Source organism: Mastigoproctus giganteus, chromosome 5, assembly GCF_048544385.1.
Source record: "Mastigoproctus giganteus isolate SK-2022 chromosome 5, ASM4854438v1, whole genome shotgun sequence".
Lineage (NCBI taxonomy): Eukaryota > Metazoa > Arthropoda > Arachnida > Uropygi > Thelyphonidae > Mastigoproctus > Mastigoproctus giganteus.
In genome coordinates, this window is record NC_143579.1 from 100,367,984 (window position 1) to 100,393,726 (window position 25,743).

Consider the following 25,743-nt stretch of genomic DNA (forward strand, 5'->3'; position numbering starts at 1 on the left):
CAGTGGCTACTGTTAATCTATTAGTCCTTGTATCCCCCCCCCAACTAGCAGTTTTCCGACCCACCTAACACTGCCTCGATAGCATCAGCAAATATTCTTGCACCCTTTCTATTTAAGTGTATCACATCCCTGTAGAAGCAATCTCTCCTGTTAACAAGTACAGTCCAGGCTGAAAAAAATTCTACCCCTTGAGCCTTGAACAGTCTTTCCAGGGCCGAATTGATCGACAAGGCTCTCATCATATACTCCCTCCTATCGTGTCTGGGCAGAATTGCAGACACTTTCAAATTCAACCCTAATTCTCGGCTTTTGTTCAACAGTGACCTGTACTTGTTAAGTAATTCTGCCGGTCTCCTACTCTTAATATTATTAGTGCCAACGTGTACAACTATATCACCTTTTGTGCCCTTAAAAGATGATATTCGCTCTACAACGTCATCAACCTTTGCCCCTGGCAGACATACCCTGGTCCTGTTCCACCTATCTTTTTTACAAAGCATGTTCCCCGTTTCCCTGACAATAGAGTCACCAACAACTACTAGTTCCTTCGGGACCAGCGCATTCTGCCTTGGGGGTTGTCTCTGTGTCACGCGATGCCCAAGTGCAAGCTCTGGCGTTGATGTGGGCAGCTGAGAGCTTGATGGGCCCCTCAATTTAGTTTCTTCGAGGGCATCCACCCTGTCCTTCAAGCTCTCATATAGGCCCACAAGAACGCCGAGTTGTTGCCTGATGTCGATACACTCCTTGCATCGCGCACACACAAAGACATCCCCCTTGGCAGTATCATGTCCCGTACCCGATTGCTCTGCAAACATCAAGCAAACAGTGCATTTTATAAGGCTGTGAGTCAGAGGACAACTGCCCCCCTCAGTTCTGCTCTGAGCCACAGCACTTCCATTAGCTTGAGCCTTTTGCTTTGCTGCTCTGGTCTGAGTCATGATTCTATTAATTTATTAATTAATTATAATTAATTATATTATGTTATTAATTATGTTAAATATAATTAATTATATTACGTTTGTAATCTAAGTCGTTATACGTATTTATTTAAACGTACAATTTAACTGCTAACGAAGTTCAACTAACGCTATCTAGTACGGTATATAACTATCGTATCACAAAGGCGGGAAAATTACGAACGGTAGCGGAGTTGAAACACGTGGAAACCCTTACCGATACTTTTATGCAATTACAAGGCCGAGTAAGGAATAAATACACCAAATTAATCAGAAAATCACAAAATAATGTTATACTACTAAATTTAAATCAAAAGTTTTAGAAAAACAATAATTTCAAATCAATAAATAAGAAAAATCCACTTAGCGGCTTTGAACACGACCGTCTCTAGTAGCCTCGTCTATTGGAACCACGCAGTGGCAACCATTGTTGCCACGCAGCAACTAGGCTTGTCTAGTGCACAGAGTACTACTCTGTGGTCTAGTGAAAATTCACGCAGTTATGTTGTGGAGAGCATAGTGAGTGTGTCGAATTCTTATTTAGCTTACTTAATATTAATACCTGGACAGTGCTTATACGTTAATTTAATACCCTTTGATTTAAAATGAATACTACGAAAAAGAGTAAAATGTATCTTAGAATACTTTTTCTAGAATACTTTTTCGTAATGATAAAATAAAAATGTTGTTGGATTTGCAATACTTTCGTGGTTAGACCCAAAAAAGAAAATTTAGAAAGGCACTTCATGCACTCCATGGTAAATACCAATTGGATTTTCCGCCTAATTGTGACCTTAGAAAAAAAATAAATTAAAATGACTTAAATCGAGATTATTCGTGCAACAAAATTTCTTCATGACACTTAATTTTCAATCTAAAGCAGTAACTGTAGCATTATTTAAAGGGAGTCATCTTCTTGCAAAAAAATGCAAATCATTTTCTGATGGTCAGTTCACCAAAGATGCATTTTTAGAAATAACAGATTCTCTTTTTGAAAACTTTAAGAACAAAAATGAAATTAAAAGTGCTCTTTAATGTCTGCAATTATCTTGAAATACTGTGATGCGAAGCATCGAAAAAATGAGTAAAAATGTGAGCAGACAGTTGCATGCTCATATTGCTAATTGTGTGTCCTTTTCTTTACAACTGGATGAATCTATAGACGTTAGTGATACAGCTCGATTGCTAGTTTTATTCGTATGGTTTTCGATGATTCTGCCACTAGAGAAGAACTTCTGGGTGTGGTTTAGTTAAAAGAAAGAACTAGAGGTCTTGATATATTTAACGCATTCAAAATTTTTTTTAAAAAAAATTAAGTTACCACTATTTAAGCTCATATCAATAACAACAGATGGAGCCAAAAGGATGGTGAATGTCCAGATTTTTTGAGTTACATCATCCACCAACGATCTGCCAACTCGCACTAGACCAGCATGGCAGATTATGGTCCATTTCCCTCAACATGAAATGTTGAGGAGGCTTCCATTCTGCAGTGGGGTTGATAATGGCTGCAGTTTTTTACCATCCACCAACAAATGTTAGCCAGCCAAAGATTATATACAAAGTGTTATGGACATAGCTTTCAAAATTGTGAATTCCATCAGAGGACAATCTCTTCAAAGGATACTTTTCAAAATACAACTCGATGAAAATGAACCAGATCTGATATTGCGCACAGATGTGAGGTCGCTGAGTCGGAGGAGTAAGTTTCTATATAGATTTCGAAATTTGCTGAATGAAATTTAAAAAAAATTGTTGATCAAAGGGGAGATGATTATCAGCAACTACAATATACAGAGTGGTTGTGTGGTCTGCTTTTTTTGGCAGATTTTACCAGTAAATTAAGTGATCTGAATTTGGAAATACAAGGAAAAAATAAAAATGTGGGTGGCATGATTAATAATATTTCTGCATATAAATATCAATTTTTAGCAATGGCTAAGGATCTCAAAGAAAAAAAATTCTATCAATTTGCAAATATGCAAGTTCATTTGAAAAAATATCCTGTTTTTGAATTTAATGGTGATAAATATGTTTCTGAAATTGAGGAAGTTGTGGATGACTTTGAAACAATTGAAGACATTGTTCAATATATTTCTTATCCATTTAATGTTAGATTCAAAACAAATTTCAGAATAAATCGCTGAGGTTTTTAACATGGAGAAAATATTACTTTAAAATGAAATTATTACATTGCGAAACGATATCTTTCTAAAAGCCAGATCATCAGAAAAAGACTTTTGGAAATTGTTTGCTGAGAAAAGTACTTAAATGTAAAAAAATGCAGTGAACTTTTAAATTCCTGTTTTGGTTCCACCTATCTATTTGAATTGGCCTTTTCATATAAAAGACAAAGAATTGCTCTATTCTTACAGACTTGCATACAGAAGATTCTTTCCAGTTAGCCTTATCACAGTATATCCCCGATTTTGAAAGTCTAGCAGATGGCATGAAGACACAAACTTTGCATAAATTAAAAATTTAAATAAGTATGAATTTAAAATAAGAATTCTGAATTGTATTTAAATTTAAAGACAACATTTTTCAATATGTGCTGATTAAATTTTTAAACATGTGCAATGAAATTCTTGAGATGGTAGGTTGTGGCACATTTTGAAGAAAAAAAAGTAGATTCCATCACAAATTAAGTTGGCCACCCCTGTTATAGATAATATGAGAGAAAACTGTACATGAAAATACTATTGAACTAAGGTACATGGTCTTAGCTAGCTATGCTCCTGTTTTTTTTTTTTTTTTTTTTCCCGTGGCTGCATGTTCTGTTATTGTAACAGCAAGTCATTGCTTCAGATAGTAAGAAAGTTGGTGTCTTTTGAGAAATTTTGTGAGAGACATTTTTATACCATGTTCTGATTTTTAATTTTCATGTATCTTGCCTTAAAAGCTAGTTAAGGGATACATAACTTCAAAAACAGAGGTTGGTAGCCTAATTTTCAAGGACCTGTTGCTATTTAATTAACAGGCCGACCAAGAATGCCAAGGCTAGAAAACTGTCTCCTCTAGCGAGGTTGCATTTGTTTTGGAAGATGCTGAGATCTTTTAAGATACTTTAGCACACTGGGAGGTTCTCCACAGGTAATGTGTTTGGCTAACAAATAGGAGATTGCTGAGGGGCAATATCAGTTCATTTTTGTGTGGTGGAAATACACTGAACAATGTCAATGCAAATCCTATGTTCATAGGAGAGTATGATCTGGTTGAACAAGATATTTATGCCTCTCATTTCACCTAGTAAAACTAGTGTGCTAGAAGATTTTGTCTTTATTCCCGGGAAGCAAGTGTTAGATTTTAAAAATGAACTCCTTTTATTTTTTTGTCAGGTTGTTAAAATCGGTCTTGAAAAAGGTTCATCACCTGGATTCCAAGCTGAATCTCTAGGCTTTGGGGATTTAGCAATGACTTCTGAATCTAGAGCATTAATTGGCCTCTATAATGGTCAGACATTCTGTAAGAAAAACAGGTTTGGTAGTCCTCAGAAAGAACCTAGGTAAGTTTTAATTTTATATTTTCAAGTATTTAGCTTACTAAATATATGAACCAATTTGGCTTTCTGCAATTCATCTGTTCGTGATATTAATTTTATTTTATCTTTATTTAATTTATTTATAGTTGTATAAGTTTAGGACATGAAACCTCTGGCTACAACAAACTGAACATATATAAGTTAATGTGAATGCATAATTTCTATACATAACCAAATGCAGTAAAGTAAAATTAAGTTTACAAAGGTTGCAGTCTTACAAGAACATCTCTTATTATGAAATCTTCATGAGCTGTCTGCTCTTTTACACTTCAAATAAGTAACACTTATATATTATAAGTGTTACTTATAATATATAAGGCCTTGAATGGGTTGAGCACGCTGAATTCTGATGGGATCCTTCCACTTGTTCAGATTACGAACCTAAGGGGGCATAAATTCAAATTAAGAAAAGACAGATGTAGAATAGATGTGCAGAAATTTGCCTTTAGCCAGCAGGTGGTTAATTGCTGGAACAAACTTCCATCTGTCGTTGTGGAAGTTGATAGGTTGAATAAATTTAAGGAGGAACTGGACAGGCATTTGGAGGGAATGGTGTGATTTTTTTTTTTTTTTTTTTTTGGCTGATGCTGCATACGCATCAGCATGCTTCCTTGCATCACATGCCACCACTACTACTACTACTATTAGCATGTATGTAATATATATATATATATATTACATACATGCATATCAAAACTACAGAACATGAGAACCTGTAGTATTTGCTGCCTTTTTTTTTTTTTTCCCTGTTTACTACGTTTGTGGATGTTACATAAGTCCAAAGTAGGTGAAGAATAACATCAGTGGTGGCACCTAGTTTTGCATTGCATATGAAGCTTTTTTGGAATGCATATGGGTGATCAAGACAAATCATAGCCACCTCATTTCTGCTGTGGTGTTGCTGGTCAACATTGGGGGGGGGGGTTGTGGTAGTCATAAGTGTATGCCTTTTGCTATACCTCGAATATGGAGAGAGCCCATAAACCTTGTGTCAGAGTTTAAAAAGTGTGAATGGACAAGCTGTAGTGTATGCCAACCTTATTGCTCTGCTTTCACACAGTGAAGCCTCCCAAATCCACCTTCCAGAAAAGATCTTCAGAATTGGTTGATGAATCTGGTGAACAGGATAATTGGGGCTCACATCTAGTGAGTATGGGCTTGGCACACCCAGGGTCCTGAGCTGGATATCATCATTCTTCTCTTTCTTGGTGATTCCTTTCTACTTCTGATTTTCTCTCTCTCTCTCTCTCTCTCTCTCAGGGTAACTCAGGAATTTTTTTTTTTGGCTGGTGCAGCATAAGCCTCTGGCTTCCTTGCACTATATGGCTAATAATAATAATAATAATAATAATAATAATTGAGGTTACGTGAGAAGCCTGTTCAAGTAAAGTGCCACATTTCCCTAATCAGTAAGAATTGGATAACAGTAAGAGAGACTTGTGTTTAACCAGATTTAGTGCAGAATGCATGACATCTCATTTAAAAGATTGGAATATACTGAATCCCAAATGAAAGGCTTTCACATGTAGGAAAAGACATATCACTTATGCACATTTTTACACTGTTCCAAAATTCTGTGCTGTAGTTGTGATTTGTTTGTTTTTTATAAAACAAAAATTGATGTTCGTAACAATCGAGGTGGCTTCTTTTCACAGATGGTGTAAGTAAAAGTTTGAAAGCTGTGTTGCTTCACAATGGAAATATGCTTGCAGTGATTCCTGTTGCACGCTCTATTCATCAGAGCTGGAACTATGGTGGGGTGAGTAGGGGGCCCCGAGCCCCAGGTGCAGGATTTTAAGGGCGTACTAGACCAGTTGTGTATTTTAAAATTGCTCCGTTTTTGATTTAGAGTTGGACGTTTGTTTAACTAACTTTGGTATGGAGAATTTTTTTTTTAATTCCTCTTGGTAATTACATTTAAAATAGTTTCCGTAGAATAGAAAATTTCTATGTAATGATCGGATTACGAGAGTCAGCTTTGTAGGCAAGGTTCCCACCTCTGGCCTTAGGCAATTGTAAAGCATGAATTAAGGGTTAAAGGGATTACTATTCAACAATGTAAGTGGTGCCCTTAGAACCTATGCAGCCACCTATCCCATATACTGAGAAGTCGCCCTGCCCCACTGCTTCCCCATAACCAGTCAGAATATTAAGGCATATTCCCGACACAGATAATAGCCTCTAGTCAACCAGAGGATAGCCTCTGGTCAACCTGTGCTATGGTCCCAATTAATAGGGATTGGTTAAAAAAAAATCTCCAAGAAATACAGGAAAGTGAATTTCAAGATATTTTCAGATATGCTGCTTTTATTTGGTTTTTAGGAGCATTAGCAACTAAGGCCATATCGCTCCGGGAATATGCAGTGATCATTCCCTGACCTTTCCGCATCCTCCATATTTGGTGGTCACGGGCTCGAACTCCGGTCTAATCAAGAAGCGTGTGCTACGCACTGCTGCTCCTGCCCACCTGGCTATGGAGGGGCCAGATATTCTGCTACCACAGTAGAAAAAATGGATATACCAGCTACATTTCCAGATGAAAGAAGAAAGAAGGAAAAAAAAGAATGACACTTTACAAATCTTCAGATGATTTCTATTTATCTGCCGAACAAAAATTTTGTATTGAAATTAAATGCATTTTGGTTGTTCTTATGAATCACCTTAAATCAACAACTAGACATATCGTTTATGTCCACTAACCAACATATTAATTATATCTATTGAAAATCACACATAAATTATGATAAAATTATTGATGATTTTGCTTTAGCAAAATCAATAATTTTGCAAAAGTCAGAAAAATTCAGTTAAAATAATACATCTTCATTACATATTTTTATTTTATGTTATAATGTTAAAAGTACTGTATATTATATTTCTCAATATTTTGTTTCTATAATTTTATTCTAGAAATCTAAACATAAACTATCTGTGATTTTTTTTTTTTTTTATTTATTTTTGTTATATGTATTTTCTTCGTAGTTTATATAGAAAAGGTCTAGATGTAAACAAATATTTGTAAGTTTCTATCTCTCGGATATTTTTGTTTTGTTGTATTATTTAAATTATTTTATTAATAAATATATGCAAATCCTAGTTCGTTACAATAGTAATTTTTATAAGTTCATAAAGATTGACTACCTGCATATTATAATGGGAGCGTACTTATATTACTTTTGCCCTATGCATCTGTCTGTAAGAACTTCAAGATGCTGTGCTCCTAGGTTTGTAGGGTAGTTTCACTGAGTTCCCTTGCTTTCTCTGCCTCTGGAACAGCAGATCAGCACTATAGGAGATGGGAGATGAAATGGTCTGCCAGAATTGAGGTGCGGCATGGTGCACGCAGCATAGTAAAAATCCCCCTTTTACAATAAATTCTTACTTCCATAATTTCATAGTCAGTTGAGATTGGTCAAACAATTTTTTTAAAGCATTAGATCCTGAAGGGTGACATCTTCAGGGATATACAGTCTGTTTCCAAGATTGTTGCAAAAGTGAATGGTGGCATATCTGTTGGTCCACAAATCATGCAGATGTTGTCTTTACAAGAACTCGAAGACAGAATGATTGATGCTGAACAAAATGCTTGGCAGTCATTTTTCAGTGTGGCTTTCTTGGTGGCATTAAGAGTAAACATTGCAAAGCACTATCTGGAAAATGCATTCAAAATTATGGGAAAATGGGACACAGAATCTCAAAGAAGCTCCATTGCACTCTCACCTATATTTTTCAGACCAAATCTGAGTGACATTGGTGAAGCACATTGGGAGAGTTTCTATCTGGACATATAAACAGTGGTGAATAGGTACCAATGAAGGTGGGATGAATCCACGATGGGCAACATATTTGATACCTTGTTCAGGCTGATGACACTGATCACAAAAAGCTGATGTTCATAAGTGTAGTTTTAAGGAGGAGGTTTCCAATTTCTGGCTGTTTTTTTTTTTTTTTTTTTTTTTCCTTTTTCCTTTCCATTAACCCAAGTGTGTGTGTGTGTGTGTGTGTGTGTGTGTGTGTGTGTGGCAAATATTTATACCCTGTTTTATACCGTTTTTTTTTTATTTCTGGCAAACCATTGATAATAGCAGCAACTAAGGTCATAATCAATCAGAATCAGCATAGCCAAATTCAAAAAATAAAAATGCCGAGAAATGCAGATAAACAGAACCATTTAGAAATTTGTTATATAGTGTTATATTTATATTTTTTTCTGTGATAATTTTATTTATTTCATTCTGTTTCTGCTCTAGAGTTTACATTCCATCAGGCAAAAAAGGGGGATGGGGATAGTAGTTATACAGCTCATCCTCAATTATCCAGGACTTTCTTGGGTGGTTGGTTAACACACATAATAAAAATCAGTGCAGAAAATGCACAAGATCTCTACTTTAATTCAAATTTTCATGCTTGACAAAAAATAATAAAATAAAATAATAAAGATTATTTGGTTTCATATAGGCAGCCACCCAATCCCTCCATAATATAAAGCTTTCCATTAAGTTAGTATTAATATTCTCAAGGTGAGAATATTAATTCTCACCTAGGAGGCAAAACTTATACAGCATCACCAAAAAATAAATAAAATAAAATGAAAAAACTATTCGCTTGCTCATTCCCTGAATAAGATAAAGGTACCAGTAATTGACACTTTGCAAAAATAATTTTAAAAGAAAAATTAGTCTGTCTTTAATTTTGTATTTATTAATTCAAAAATGTACAGTCGGACCTCTCTTTAATGAAATTCCATATAGCGAATTTTTCTGTCTAGCGAACTTTTTTGATTTCCCCTTGGTCTTTACATTGAAAATAGTTTCACCTCTCTCTGTATGGTAGGTACAAGTTGTCCCTAAATCAGTTTTGTTTTAGCAAATAACCTTACAATGACTAAGAGAAAATCCTTGAGTGTAGTGGATTGTTATTGTTGTTATTTTGGTTTTTAGGAGCATTAGCAACTAAGGTCATATTGCTCCGGGGATATGTGGTGGTCATTCCCTGACCTTTCCGCATCCTCCGTATTTGGTGGTCACAGACTCAAACCCCAGTCTAATCAAGAAGCGTGTGCTATGCACTGCTGTTCCTTACCACCTGGCTACAGAGGTGCCGAGTGTAGTGGAAAAAAATAGAAGTACTTAATAGTGTAGATTGCGGTGTTATAAAAAAATCTTTAAAATTTGGTGTCCCTGTCAAAAGTGTGTCAGCCATTCTGAAAAACTGTTTGAGGAAACAGGACTCAGTAGGAAGCATGCAAAATTATGCCCGTATGAAGATGTAGATGAAGCTGTTTTTAAGTGGGTGAAGTTGATTTGAGACCAAAACATGCCGATATCAGGGCCATTAATAAAAGAAAAGGCTGTGGAGTGTGCATCTTTTCTCGGGCATAAAACTTTCCAAGCCAGTTCTGGTTGGCTGGATAAATTTAAAAAGGACCGTGGCTTACTCAAAAAAGTTATTTCTGGTGAAAGTGGGATTGTAATTGAAGAAGACTACCTATTGGAAAGAAACAGTTTTGAAAAAAATTATGGAGGGCTATGAGCCCAAAGACATATTCAACATTGATGAAACAGGTCTATTTTTTAAATGTTTGCCAAACGAGACACTGACGTTTAAAAGCGATAAATGTGTGGTGGTGAAAATAGTAAGGATACAGCCTTGGTTGGTGCAAATATCACTGGTAATGAAACACTGAAGCTTTTGGTAATAGGCAAAAGTAAACAAACTCAATGTTTCAAAGGAGTAAAGTCATTTGAGTTGGACTACAACTATAGCAAAAAAGCTTGGATGACAAATGAAATTTTTGAATAGTGGATTTTAAAATTCGATAGGAAGATGATGAAAGAAAACAGAAAAATCACTTTGATTGTCAACAACTGCCCTGCCCACCTTCACTCGATAATTTCGAAACTTACAAGTGTGAAGCTTGTTTTCTTCCCTCCGAATACCTCGTCTAAACTGCAGCCAATGAACCAGGGCATTATCAGGAATTTGAAAATGCATTACCGAAGGCGCATACTGAGAATAGAAACCAACCAACCTATAGATTTGCAGATGTGCATATAAGAGTTGGCAAAAGTTTGGAGTCAAGGTGTGACGGAAACAACAAGTAAGAATTGTTTCGCAAAAGCAAGTTTTGCTAAAACTCCAATTAACAGCGATGAACTGCTACAAGAGGTTTGATCAGTGGATAAATTATTCTTGAATAATTTTTAGAAGCTAATAATGATGTCATAGTAGCTGAATATCCGAGTTATTCCAACATTTTGGAGAGTATTCAAAGAACTAGTGAGAATATCGACGATGAGTTGTGTGAAGTTGAAGGAAATTAAGGCAATGAGGGCAATACTAAACCTTCCAAACATGAAACGTTGGAGGCATTTGAAACTTTGCTTTGAGGCCTTCAGTGTGAAGAAAATGTGCCAGAAAATGTATTTGAGTGCTTAAACAAATGCAAACATTTTTATAAATGATGTACAGTAAGCGTAAAATCCAGTGTACAACAAAAAATAACCAAACATTTTACGACATAATTCTTAGTGTACTGATATATTGTGCGCATCATGGAAGTTGTCATTTCTTCATATGTGTGTATTAATAAATTAATTGTTTTAAAATGTTAGAAAAATTTTTCATTCCCACTTATTTCTGATTTATTTCCCATATTTTGCTGTATTTCTGAGTTGAATTACAGTTATTTTCATTGTTGAAAACGTCATATTTCTTTATAACGAATTTTTTCAAACGAACAATCGACTTTGTTATATGGCAGTCCAACTGTATTTATATGTTTAATAGTTCTTCAAAATGTATAATGCTGTTAAATATTCTTAAAACCAGAAAATCATCAATTTGAAAAAAAAAAAAAAAAAAAAAGTACCAGATATGACATCACAGTATGCATTGGCATGGTGAATATTGTAAGTGTTAGTAGCTGATGCACTTTGCTAGTAATAGACCCAACACTGTTTTTGTACCTGTTTTTATGTATATTTAGTTACATATACATCAGTTGAATTTTTCAATCCATAATTCAAATTGTTTTCTGGACTAGTTATAACTAGGAATTGAAGTTATTATTATTATTATTGGTGCTCTTATGATATTTCTCCTTGAGCATTAGGCACCTCCGTAGCCAGGTGGGAAGGAGCAGCTGTGCGTAGCACACGCTTCTTGATTAGACCGAGGTTCGAGCCCATCACCACCAAATACAGAGGATGCGGAAAGGGCAGGGAATGACCACCGCATATCCCGGAGCAGTATGGCCTTAGTTGCTAATGCTCCTAAAAACCAAAATAACAACAACCTTGAGCATTGAGGGTTTCTACTCTGTGACTGGTATTGTTATCAAGTACACAGGGTCTTTGTTATGTAGTTGTTAAGAGCATTGCACTCGCATTGGAAGCAGTTTTATCTATTTGGTCTTGATGGAGGTCATTGTGCCATGGAGTGTCTTCTTTGTCCATCTTTCTAGCTTTGTTTGTGTCATCTGGGCTGGACGGGACTCCTCACTTAGGTTGAATGGGATATGCCACTTGTCTATTGTCTATCTTCCTTGTGGCCTGGTAGAGTGCAGCTGTGTTTTTTTTTTTTTTTTTTGGAAGCAATCTTTCAGGTTAGCTGTTTCTGTTTTCTGCTGCTCGATGTGGTGTATCAGGCCCCCTTCCTCCCTCTTTCCGAGATATTATCTGTCTCTCCATGGCTGACTTCAGGTGGTGTTGGCAGCCCTTGGTCATCATTGTCCTTGTCTTTCTCATGATATCCTCCAGTTTTGGTGTTAGTCCAATCTATGATCCTGTAGGAGTATGGTAGCACTGAGTTTGCATGGGTGTTTATGACTTTAACTGTGTTCCCTCCATTCGTCTTTGCTTCTGAGTCTTGAGTAGTGTATTTTTCAGTCAGGCAGGCCTTGATTTCCTTCTGCTGTAACTGCTGACCTTATGTCATTCCCAGGTATTTGTAAGTCTCTCCCTCTGTCATGGCTTCAATCTCTTTACCAGTCTGCAGTTCGTAGTTTTGGCCGACTAATTTCCCCTGATGCAATCCCTGGATCTTGCATTTGTCTAGACCAAATTCCAGCCTGATATCATTGCTGAATTCTTTGGTGATCTGGAGTTAATCCTCAGTTGCTGCACAGAGCTTGATGTCATCAGGTGGGTGAGGATGTACAGGTTTTGCCCTCCTTCTTTGAGGTTATATCCATACTTGCTGCTGTTGAGCATGATGGATAGTGGGTTGAATGCTAGAGAGAACCACAGTGGGCTCACAGCATCTCCCTGAAAGATTCCTCTCCTGATGGAGTTTGGTCTAGTTGTGATGTTCTTGACCTTAATGGTGGTACTCCACTTAGCCATCATTGCTTCTAGAAAGTTTGTTACTGTTGGATTGACTTTGTAGATCTTCAGCACCTCTATTAGCCAGCTATTAGGCACAGAGCCGAAGGCCTTGCATTAATCGATGTAGGCCATGTACAGGTTGTGCCACTTCTTTTATGCTTGCTCTATAATTGTAGCATGGTTAATCGCTCCTTGCATCCTTTCTGCTTCTCCAAGTGGTTTTCTGGTTCCAGTTTTCTGGTTCTCCAAGTGGTCTGATATCTTCTCGGTTATGCAGCTGGTCAGGATCTTGTGCATTGTTGGGAGACAAGTGATTAGCTTGGATTTCACTGGGTTTCTTGTATCTTGGTCTTTAGGCTTCAGATATGTGACTCCTTCAGTGAGAAACTTTAGGATTGTCTCTGGGTGCTTTATAATTTGGGTGAACTGCTCTGCTAGGTGCTTGTGTGTTCAAGTTAGCTTTTGTACAAGTTATCTTGTACGAACCCCAGGAATAAATAACGTGGACGTTATCTATTCCTGGGGTTAGCCAGTCGTGGTAGTTCCTGATAGACTGTTTTTCTTCTTCCTCTGAATCTCCTACTCTCTCATCTCTTGTACGTCCTTGGCTTTCTTCCGTTCTGGTTCTATCCAGGGGGCACAGCTGTTATGTCTTACTTCACTGCTCCATATGTTGCCCCAGAACTCGACTGTCTTCTGCTCATTTGGTCCATTTCCATCTTTCCCATCTTCTCTGAGACTCCTGTAGAAGGTTCTTTGGTCCTCATCATAGATTTGGTTGTTCATTTTCTTCTGGGAGCTCTCTTTATATTGCCGTAGTCTCTTGCTGAATGAAAGGAAGTTCTGCTTTGGTGTGTCCAAATGTTCACCTATTCTCTGATTTTTTTGTCTCATTGTTTGCTGTGGATGCTGTCTCTCTTGAGGATAAACTTCACTTTTCCAATCAATTTCTTACTCCTATTACCCTGTGGTACTGGGCTAATTGGCCTCTGTTGACTCTTAATTCTTCTATCTTTTGTGGCACTTCCGTAGCCAGGTGGGAAGGAGCAGCAGTGCGTAGCACACGCTTCTTGATTAGACCAGGGTTCGAGCCCGTGACCACCAAATACGGAGGATGCGGAAAGGTCAGGGAATGACCACCACGTATTCTCGGAGCAATATAGCCTTAGTTGCTAATGCTCTTTAAAAAAAAAAAAAAAAAAAAAAACTAACCTGTCTTTTGTTGAAGTCTTCTTTCCCATGCTGGCTGTTCCTTCCTTTTTTTTTTTCTGTTCTTCTGCTGGTGGTGTCTCATTTCTCTTCCGTTAATCCTAACTGCTGCTTCGGAAGCACAGTATATGGCTGTGTGGATAGCCTCCAGTGTTGCATCATTGTTGTCGAGGTGACGTGGTATCATTTACCGATTGAGGTGGTCTTTGACTCTCCACACAATTTTATTGGGCTTCTGCTTCAGTATCACATGGGTCTTTGTGGAGTCCATTCCTTCAAATTGTGTTAGAACCTTTTTCCACTCGTCTTCTATTCTGGATGTCATGACCGCATCTCTTTCTACTGTAGCTACTCTGGGTTGTATTTCTTCTTGCTCTTCCTCCTCTGATTTTGTGTTGTTAATGTCCGTTGTTCTTTGTAGTTGATCACTCACGTCCTGCGTGGTTTTTTCTAAGATTGCAGGAGCTATCAGGTTCTTTGTGACGATGGCCCTTCTCTGGTCGGCTATTTGCAGTTTGGTGACCTGAATATCCGGGAATCATTCCAACCGCCTGGTATGTAGTCTCAACCTGTACATTACCATATTAGTCTAGCTTGATTATTTCATAGTATACTCGCATGTACATATTCGTTTCAATGCTCCGCTTGATGTGTTGGCATTGTCTTCCTTCCAGTCACTAGCGCATTTGTGCAGGAAACGCTTCCATTTGGTGGGGCTGGGTGGTCTTACACCCTTCTTTTGTGGTAGCCATCGGGGGACAGCGCTACTTGCTCCACTGTCTTCCTCAGGAGACTATCTCGAACTTTTCAAGCCATCTCCTCTGTCTAAGGCCTGAACACGAGTAACTTTATATTGCACCACACTCAGTGCAGCATGATTCATCAATGGTAGGTGGACCTGTTGAGCTTCAGCTTACGTCCAGTGGTAGTGCTAGTTCTTGGGAGTTACACCAGATACCACTACAATCTGCCTTAGTTGTCACTCCGACCTTGGGGAAGGTAGATCCACTGAGGCAACTAATACTATGTTTATTTATTATTATTATACCGGTCTCCCAGCGTGATGGAGCTACGTTTGCTTCCTTGAAGGTGGGGCTCGGGCTCAGGTCCATCAGGCTGGTAGTCCATTGTGCCCCTTATTATTATTATTATTATTATTATTATTATTATTATTATTATTATTATAAGTAGTTTAAGGCAGTTACTCCAGCTTCATTGCATTCTTTAAAATCTGTCATTTTCTGTTGATCTACAAATCCACATTTGTGAAAGCCATTTTGAAGTATGGTTGGTGTAATTCTTTCTTCCAAAATTTATTTTAAAAATCTCTTTTTATTAATGTACCATTGATGTTTATTTGCTTTCTAGCTATCCCTCATCAATTGTATAGCATTTGAGAAAAGCATTGCAACAGTTATGCTATTAGCTTGCTAGCATGTAAATTTAAATAACTAGAATGACAATAAAAGTATTGTTTCTTGCATTAGCCATGGATGCAACACACTAAGGAATTCAAAAAACAGCACATCCCTGATGCACCTAATTTCAGCCTTACAATTGCCTATGTGTTCTTGAACATTATTGTCCATGTCATGTGGTATCCTTTCATATTTAAAACTATTAGTGGGGATGCAGTCACCTCTACTGGTAGTTTTTAAATATGAAGAAGTCAGGCATTTCCTTTTCATTTCTGTTATATGTTCTTGAAATGTAGATGACATGGGTATCAGCTACTAGCTATCTGATTTCTTCATCATGCCATTTTTTTGATCTCATATGAATGCTTAACTTTTACACTCCTTGATTATTCCTCAAAACTTAAAAATGGGATTATTATACTTACCTTTCTTTGGAAGTTTCTTAGAAATAGTAATTTTGAAAATCACATGTAGACATTCCTGAATAATAATAATAACTGCTGTGTTTTCCCTAATTCAATACTTTAGAAGTTAGATCTGAATTTAGACCCTAAATTAGGCCAATTATTAAATGGATAAAATTACACTACAGCTTATTTGTTTTCATATATGCAGGTATCAACTAATATTTGTACCTTAATTTGCTCAAATCTTTAAGTTTGGAATATTTAACTACAACAGAAATCTTCATGAAGATGTGTTTATCATGCAGTTGTTGCCTGGTGAGTTAAAATGTAGGTGCTAATAGATAGTACAGTAATTGATAAATAATCATTTCTTCAATGTATTTATACAGAAAAGATCAGCTTAAAATAAATTAACACACAGACACTATGAAGAGTAGTTGAAATAGTGTTATATAATGAAAATATGTCTGTAACATATCAAACATTAATTTTCCCCATAGAAGGCAATAATTCAAACTGTTATAGCCTTCAATAGCAGAGGGATCCAATTGCAATACATCCAATACACTTGCTTGACAAGCACAAGCCAGCCACGCTCAATCAGAAGAGACTCCGGCACGCACGCGTGCTCTCTCTCTCTCGTTCTCTCTCTCACATACACACACACACAACTGAGATGGATGAAGAGTAAGCCATCCTGATCCAATGAAAAGTGGAACCAGATAGCTCCCAGTGATGTCCTGTTGTCAATCACAGCTCACAACTAACTTGTCCACAAAGCCACCATCAGCCACAGTTTAGACCTTCAATTGTGATGGAAGGTAAAATATATCGTCTCCAGTTCCTCCTTGTTTGCTTCACCTCACCCCCATCCCATGTAAATCCACTGTTGTAGATGATAATATACAGTCTCTCTCTCTCTCTGCAGCATTATTTTGACTACTCTGCATAGTGTTTGTTTATTTTAAGTTTGATTTTGTATAAATGCATTGAATAAATAATTCTTTGCCTCATATTGTATTTTGTGCTGTGCTGTCTATCAGCACCTGCTTTTGTAACCTATCAGGAACAGCAGCCGCTGCATGATAAACACATCCTTATCTTTGTGCAAATAAGGATTGTATTTTTCTTTATATATATCCATGATAACATATTACCTATATGTGTGTGTGCTTGTGCCAAATTGTCCTTCCTCTTCATTCTCACCTTCATCCTCTTCCACAACACTAAGTAGAACTTTATTCCACCAGTTAGTTAGTTACTCTGGCTGAATGTGAATGCATGCACTTGCATTGCTGGATGGCTGCAGGCCTAAGGATGACTGCAGGATTCACTGAATGTGAATTCTGCAGTCATCCTTTTCTCGGATTAAATTTATGTTTGTTGCCGTGTGTGTGTGTGTGTGTGTGTGTGTGTGTGTGTGTGTGTGTGTGTGTGTGTGTGTGTGTGTGTGTGTGTGTGTGTGTGTGTGTGTGTGTGTGTGTGTGTCATCTGAGAACGAGTAATGATGCTGTCAGCATTTAGTTTACTAAACACTTTTAAAGACATTAAACACCTTGCCAACCTTTGTATCATCTACAAACTTAGACATTAGGCCTTATATACCTTCCTCGGTATCATTAATAAATATAAAAAACAATAGTGGGCCCAGCACTGAATCCTGGGGGACTCCACAAATAACATTAGTCCATGAACAGCAGTGTCCATTAATAACCACTTTCTGTCTTCTCCCAGTCAATCGTCCATTTACACAGCACAATAAGTTGTCTTTAATGCTGTGCTGTGCTACCTTAAAAAACGCTGTGACTACAGTATAATTGCATTGCCATCTGGATGGTCCTGAATTACTTCTTTAACCGGAGACTCCATTATTTTCCCTGGAACAGAAGTCATGTTGACCAGTCTGGAATTACTCATGTCACCTTTTGATTCTCCTTTGCAAAATGGAGGATCAAACATTAACACATCTCCAGTCCATAGGTACCTTCCCTGAATCCAAAGATGCTGTCATAATTATGGCTGAAGTTTGCTTACCTCCTTTGCTGCTTCCCTTAATATAATTAGATAGATCCCAGGCACCTTTTTTTATGTTAAGTTTCAACTCTTTCTCTTCTAATTTCCTCTTGTCACAAAGTCATTTAGCTCTCTGCTACATTTTGATGAATTTTTGACATTCCCCTCCTTAAAGAACTCCTCACTCATGAATGTAGATGCAAAATACCTATTCAGTTTGTCAGCAACCTCAACACTATCATCAACAGTTAAACCATCAACATCGAGTTGACCAATGCAATTCAACCCTATCCTTCAACCCTAGTTTATATCTACCATACACTTCTCTATCATAAGTTTATCTGGCACCCATTTAGACCTAAACCTTGAACAGTGTTTCTTAAATGGTATGAAAAGCCTAGTAGCTTCTAGATTACCTCCCCGAATGCTTCCCATTTAGAATTTGCCATTGTTGATATCAGATGGCCCCACTGAATTTAAAAGCCATTATAGTCACCCTTACCAAAGCAAAAGCCCTTCCCTCTACCTGTGACAGCTGTCTTTTGTTTTTTTAAGTAAATCCCATGTTAGCACACTGTATTCACTGCCACCCTGAGGGCCATTTATCTGCAGATTCTTAATGTATGAAGAATTGCAGCTAATAATGAGATCAAGAGTGTTTCTTTATCTTGTTGTCTATCTAACATACTGCCATAGAAAACAGTCATCCAAGAAATATGCAAAAGTCTTACTAGAAGTTCCAACCCATATCTGGCAAGCTGAAAACCCCATTATAAGACATTCTGATTTACTGGCCTACTCTATTACTCAGTTGTTATTCTCATCAAAGTCATTCCTACTCTCATTTTTGCTTTCCCAACGTTTATGTCACACAAAACTGGCTCGGTTGCACTGGCTGTCCATATCGATTGGATGCACTGCCTTAGATATACAGGCATACCTCGGTTAACGTTACCTCTGATAACGAAGTCGGCAATTTCAAGCCCCATTTAACATTAAAAAAAATATATTCCAGTTTAATCACCTGAAATCTAAACAAACTGAAGAAATTACGGAAACCTTTGGGGCTTGTCGTGGTTGGTTCGAGAAATTTAAAAAACGGGCCAGGATTCATAGTGTAAAATTAACAGGAGAAGCTGCAAAGTTTCCAGAAAAACTAAAGGAAATAATTGAACGTGAAAATTTTCCATTGGTGTTCAAATGTTGACGAAAGCGGTTTGTTCTGGAAACGGCTACCAACAAAAAGCTTCATTTCTATTGAAGAAAAATCAGCTGCTGGGTTCAAAGCAGCCAAAGACCGTTTAACGTTACTCTTTGGATCAAATGCCTCTGGCGATTATAAATTAAAACTGTTATTAGTTTACCATTCAGAAAATCCGAGGGCGTTAAAAGGTAACATAAAAATGAATTTACCTGTAATATGGAAAGCAAATAGAAAAGCGTGGGTTACCAAGGAGTTATTTACTGATTGGTTTGTTAACCACTTTTGTCCTGAAGTAAAACGGTATTGTCAAAAAAAAAAAAAAAAATAACTTTGAAGAAAAAGCTCTTTTGTTGTTAGACAATGCTCCGGGACATCCTACTGATCTTAACACGTTGGACACATGCATTCCTGCCAAAGTTGTGTTTCTTCCAGCAAACGCAACTTCCCTGATTCAACCATTGGATCAGGGAGTAATAGCATCATTTAAAGCTTTTCTATTTAAGAATACTTAAATAGAAAAGAAAACAGTTTTCCCAGCCCAAGTAAAAGGGTTAGGGTTGGCGTAAGGAAGGGCATCTGGCCGGAAAAAAATTCATGCCAAAACACTACAAACGCTGACCTCATATATAAAAATTGGAAAAGGCGAGGACAAAAAAAAAAGAAAAGAGTTGGATCTGCGTCGAACATTAAGCAGTTTAATTGAAGTAGAGGATAAAGAGGAAATGACAGTTAAAACTTTTTGGAAAAACTACACCATTAAAAACGCAATTGAAAACATTGATAGTTCTTGGAAAGAAGTCACTAAGAAATGCTTAGATGGAATTTGGCGCAAAATATGGCCAGAAGTTGTACTAGAAGAAGAAAATAACATCCAAGAAATTAGAAATGAAGTTATCCAGATGGCTCAATCAATAGGTTTCGAAAATGTCGATGAAGAGGATGTTAGAAATTTATTGAATGCAGAAGATGATGGTTTTTCAGTGGAAGATTTAGAAAACCTTGTTAGCAACGAAGACAAAGATAAGAAAGACGAAGTTAAAGAAGTTCCTGCCGAAAAAGTGTTAACAACCAAAGATTTAAAAAGGTGCTTAAATGACATTAAAAACGTTTTAATTTTTTTTAGTGAAAATGATTCTGATTTAGGAAGAAGTGTTATTGTTAAGCGATCAGTGTTAAATGCAATAACTCCGTATAGGCAATTGTTAAATGAAAGAGAAAAAGAGCATAGACAATCAACTTTAGACTCGTATTTTAAAATGTGATTTCACTTTGTATGTAAGTTTACTGTTTATTTAATAAAACTTTTCTATGTTCGAAAAAAAAAGCTTTTCATGTTCTTTACGTAGGAACGTATTCCTATTCTGGCCATAGTATTTTTACCTCTGAAAACGAAGTTTCGCTTAACGAAGTAATTTCGTGGAACGCATCCTATTCGTTATTCAAGGTATGCCTGTAATGTGCTTTTTAACTAAGAACCTCACCTGTCCAGTCTGTCATTTCTGTACACATTGTACTCTCCATATTCAAATTCTGCATCCCTTATGTCTCAGTGACATCATGTCTCTGATATCCCCACAGTATCTGTATTTGATGACTTAATCAGTTAGCAAATAACTGTGTAAAAATAGCTTACCCATGATTTCTTATGTTAAGGGAAAACATGATTTTCCCTTAACAAAACCACATTGTGCGTCCTGCAGAATGCAATTTCAACTTCACTTGGAAAAGTTCCTTTCTTGTTGAAAATGGTTTTAGCAGGTCAGTTTGATTTAAATTTGTCTTTTAATTAGGAAAATTATACCTTAAGTCAGCACGCCACGTTAGTCTTCTAAAATAGGCATGTATTTTTTTGTCTTATTTTTGCCCATTTAACGTTTATTAATTTCTGCTTAATATTTATATAGGGAAGTATATATGTGGGATGGCCTGAAAATAATTTATTATTTTACTATTTTATCGTGAGCATTCTTATCACATTTGCTATCACCCATATGTGAGATCATTATGCTGTAATTTTCAAAATGTTGAGAAATAACATTCTAAAATCCTGAACTTTCTGAATATTTGTAAATAATGGTGAAAAGTAAAGGTATAGAACTCACAGCTAAAAGTGAACGCTTACTTCGTCTTAGCACTATAAATCAAAAATAAATAAAAATGAATTATCAAAAGTTTATTTTGTGTGCATAAGCTGGCCCAAATATGAGCCAAAAACAAATCATTGATGTTAATAGCCCAGAGTTTACTCATTTGTTTAACAGAATTGAGCAGATCATTTCATGTGCCTTTACTTTTACACCACTCATACACTGACTGCCTAAGAATGACCACTATATGCATTATAGGTGGTCATTCTTACTTTGGGTGCTGTGCCCTAATGCTTATACACAGCAATGCAGCAGTCCTGTTAAATTTGAATTTTATCTTAGCTAGGATTAAATTTCAAAAGATATTTAAGGCAAGGTATATAACCTTGTGCCTGCTGTGAGATTTTATTCATAATACTGTGTTTAGGTCTTGCAGTTATTTCAAACTAGATTAAACTTATGCTCTAATTTCTTAGTAGTAGTGATCCAGGACATGAAAGCATCTGAGTATCCCTATTTTATGCTTTAGCACCACTCCAGTGTGTAGGCATGATACTAAGCTGCCTTGGCAGTTGATCCAGACCCACCCAGACCAAGATGTGTTTTTCTGGAACACACCCCGAGTTGACTCACACTTTGATATCTTACTCTTCAGTGAAGGAATAAGGTTCCATTGGTAATTTCAGGCATCGCACAACTGATATAATGGATGAAATTTATTACTGACTGCATGCTTGTGACTCCATAAAGCACATAAAACTAGAATATCCTTCTTGTGATGAGACGGAGGTGTCCTAGCTTTAAGAAAAGAAAATGTAGCATGCATGTGAATAATGCATGCAAAACTAGTTTTTATGTGACTGTGCCACTGTTTTGTGAGCACCCTGTTTTATGCTGGTAGATATGTTTTAATGTTAGCCTAAAATGATTTATATTCTTGTATTGTAACATTTTTTTCTGTAATCTAAAAATTGTTTTGGTTGCATGAAGTACCAAAATAAATTTGTTTTATATATAGGACATTAGCAGTATTAGGTGCAGGATTAATGGGTGCAGGAATTGCTCAAGTAAGTCTTGATAAAGGCTATGAAGTTATACTGAAAGATATGAGTCAGGAAGGTTTAGGAAGAGGAAGAAATCAAATTGAAAAAGGTCTAAATGAATCAGTAAAAAAGAAACGTATTTCAAGGTATTTGAATTTTTCTGTTCATATTACATGTATATACCTATAATAGTGGTGTGGGGAGGGAGGGAGGGAGGGAGGGGGAGAGAGAGAGAGAGAGAGAGAGAGAGAGAGAGAGAGAGAGAGAGAGAGAGAGAGAGAGGATTCACAGTACCCTTATTGTGACTCTTCATTTTAGTTTGAGTTCCACTCCCCTTCCCACAGATACATATCTGTGGGAAGGGGAGTGGAACATCAAAAGATAATTTTAAACCTTCCATATAGCTGTGCCCAGACATATCCACCTCTCCTTATGCCCTGGCATTTGTCCATTTTTAGAAAAATAAATAAAATAAGACCACACAGTTGGAGTGATAAAAAAAAATTGATATTTAAAAATATATAAAATTATTTACAGCATTCACTGAATTTTGCTGGTAACACCTTAACAACAGCTGGTGTAACTACAAAGTTCAGTGAGTGCTGTAAATATATATATTTTTAAATATATATATATATATATATATATATATATGTGTGTGTGTATTTTTATCAATTTAATATTACTATTACATCAAATTACTAATGTAATTTGATGTAATAGTAATTGCAATTCTGTGTAGTTCTGAAAAAGTTCCCAATATCAGAGTACATAGCTTATATAGCCTTGTAAATATTTCAGTTAGATTGCACTGGAAAGCCAATAAATATTTTGCCTCTACATAGTGAAGTGTATTTTTATACGTCTAGTTTTCTTAGTGAAATAATACTGCCTATTTGACAACTTGCCAGGACAAATAACATTTATGATTAAAATTTTAGATCAAAATTTTAAACCTTGAAATTAGAATGCTGCTTGATATATAGGTTGACAATCACAAAATCTTCACGGAGTTTCTTAGGTTTGGTTTCATTACTGAAGAACTTTACTTTAAAGTGCTGAATTTCTAGGCATCATATCCCTTAAAGACATTATTTGAACTTCACTAAGTAGATATTTTATAATTTAAAAATTATTGTGCTTTTTTGTTAAATTATTAGTACAGTTATTATTATTCTTATGTGTGTTTATTCAATAAAGTAGTTTAATTGTTTCTTACTTCAAACCATATGCATATTTATACAATACAGTACTACTATGCGTGTGTTTGTTTGTTCGATCAGATGAGAGCATCTCACTGACATATAATGTAAAGCAATTACTGCACTGATGTTACAAAAAGTGGTTATGTTGCTCTTCATTTTTGCTGTCTTGTCTTAATCTAAATTTATCCCCCTTAATAAGGGGAATAAATTTGAAGGGTGTTTGGATTTCAAGGACCAGCAGATATTGTACAAAATGAAACAGAAGTGGTCATTAATATTGCTAGCCAATTGTGCTTGAGGTTTGTACAACTCATGTCACTGATCTGTTTCAGCACACAATGGAGAGCTCACAAATGAAGACTTCCTTGAAATGGCAAAATGTGAAGAAGCTGTGGAAGAAGATTTAACATCTGAAACTCCTGTTCATTCCTTCAATTTCAAGGGTCTTGATGAAGCTTTTCAACACAGAGAAAAAGCAACTGATATTTTCGAGTCACAAGATTCAAATTTTGAGCACACTAGAAAAGTTGCTACAGAATTAAAAAATGCATATGCATGCTATCATGAAATTTATAAAAAAAAAAGAGAAGGCTCTTGGAAACAAACAACTCTTGAACCATTTCTGAAGAAGAAGAAGACGATTCTTGTACTCAGCGCAAGATTTCCCATTAGGCACAGTGCCTAGGGCTTATGAAGCAAGGGAAAAATTTTTAAAAAAGTAAAATAAGCAGTTCACTCTTTTCACTGTGACTAACTAAAAATTAGCTGAGAAAACATGTTCAATTGACTTTAGGAGTTTCAGTTCAGTGCGCATACGTTATCTAGTGACTGTTCTCGAAACTAAACATTTCCCCCATTTTTTAGCACATTTTGGAATAAAAGTGCCTAGGGCATACGAACACCAAAATCCAGCCCTGCTTGTGCTTCCAACAAGCCAGTAACGACTGCCAAACCATCAATGAGTGTGCATTTAGTTGATGATGATGAAGAATAAACATTCTTTAACATTTGTGAGACATAAATAATTTCTTTATTATTATAATTTGCTTGATTTTAAAGGCTCTGTTTTATTTCTTTGGATAAATAAATCATTTTTAAGTATAAACTATTGTTTTGGTGACCTGTATTTAACAATACTATGGTCAAATTTCATTGATGAGAACGTAACCCCCCTGTTTTGAACATTACATCTGTGGGAAATAAATTCCCACTTTACGAGTGTATACTAGGAACGAATTAAGTTATAAACTCGGGAACTAACGGTATTTTAAATTCTTTTTTCATATCACTATTTCATATTCCTTTTTGTAGTTCTGTAAGAGTATAATTAATATTAGAAGTGTTTTTACTAAGGCTCTAAACTAAATTTATTACATAACTTGATAGCATAACATATAATGCAACTTTGTATTATATGTTATTAATATGTACGTTGTTGCATAATTAATAGTGAAATGTTATTACTGTGCTTAGGCATCTTTTAAATGCCTAAGCACAGTAATAACACTTCAGTGGTTTTAGTGTGGTATTCTCAAATTAAATTAAATTTAAAAGAAATTGTGCTTTAGACTTAGAGTGGTAGAGAGACAAGATCAAAATAGCAGGAGTGCTGTAGCTTAGGGGGAACTGAGGAGGATAGTTCTAAGAATCTTGTCTTTAAAAAATGTGCTCTTGTTTAATGTTTGTGGAGCTATCTAGAACAGGATATGATATATCCAAATGGAGATGTCTCTGTGTGTATGATCAGTGCAGAGAGAGAGAGAAGATTAAGCAAAAACCCGGCATTCTTGATAGGTTTGTGATTCTTGATCCATCAAGTTTTCAGTTGCCTACCTTAACACTAGAGACTATTCTTGTGCATAAAACAATATAGCGGCAGTCTGAACTGCAGAAAGCACTTTATTTTTATAGGGTTGAATAAATTCAAGTCGAGGAAGGGTGGTTGCAGGATAGATGTATGGAAGTTTGCTTTCATCCAATGGGTGGTTGATTGTAAGAACAGGCTTCCATCCATTTGTTGTGAAAGTGGATGGGTTCAATAAATTCAAGGAAGAACAAGACAAATTCTTGTAGGGTATGGATGGATAAATTGTTTTTTTTTTTTTTTAACTAATGCTTTTATAGGCTTTCTATCTTGAATCATTTGCCATTACTACCACTACTACTTATTTTATCAAACTTTATTTTAATAAAGTATAATCAGTTTGTGTCAAGAAATTGTATTATTGACAAAAGGTGATGTTATGTAAATTGTCACTAATCATATTAAGAATAGAAATTCTGAGGATTTACTTAACACATGATTAGCATTAGTAAAGGCATATGATGCAAGA

General features: G+C 36.1%; 1 protein-coding gene across 2 annotated transcripts in view; it reads left to right on the plus strand.

Annotated features, from left to right (window-relative positions):
• Mtpalpha (monolysocardiolipin acyltransferase Mtpalpha) overlaps positions 1-25,743 on the plus strand; it is a 370,336-nt gene that overhangs the window by 228,365 nt on the left and 116,228 nt on the right. For both annotated transcript variants that reach the window (XM_090373365.1, XM_090373366.1), the window contains 2 exons: positions 4,295-4,461; positions 22,181-22,351. In XM_090373365.1, coding sequence (XP_090229491.1) covers positions 4,295-4,461; positions 22,181-22,351 — 338 coding nt within the window. The remainder of the gene's footprint in view (positions 1-4,294; positions 4,462-22,180; positions 22,352-25,743) is intronic.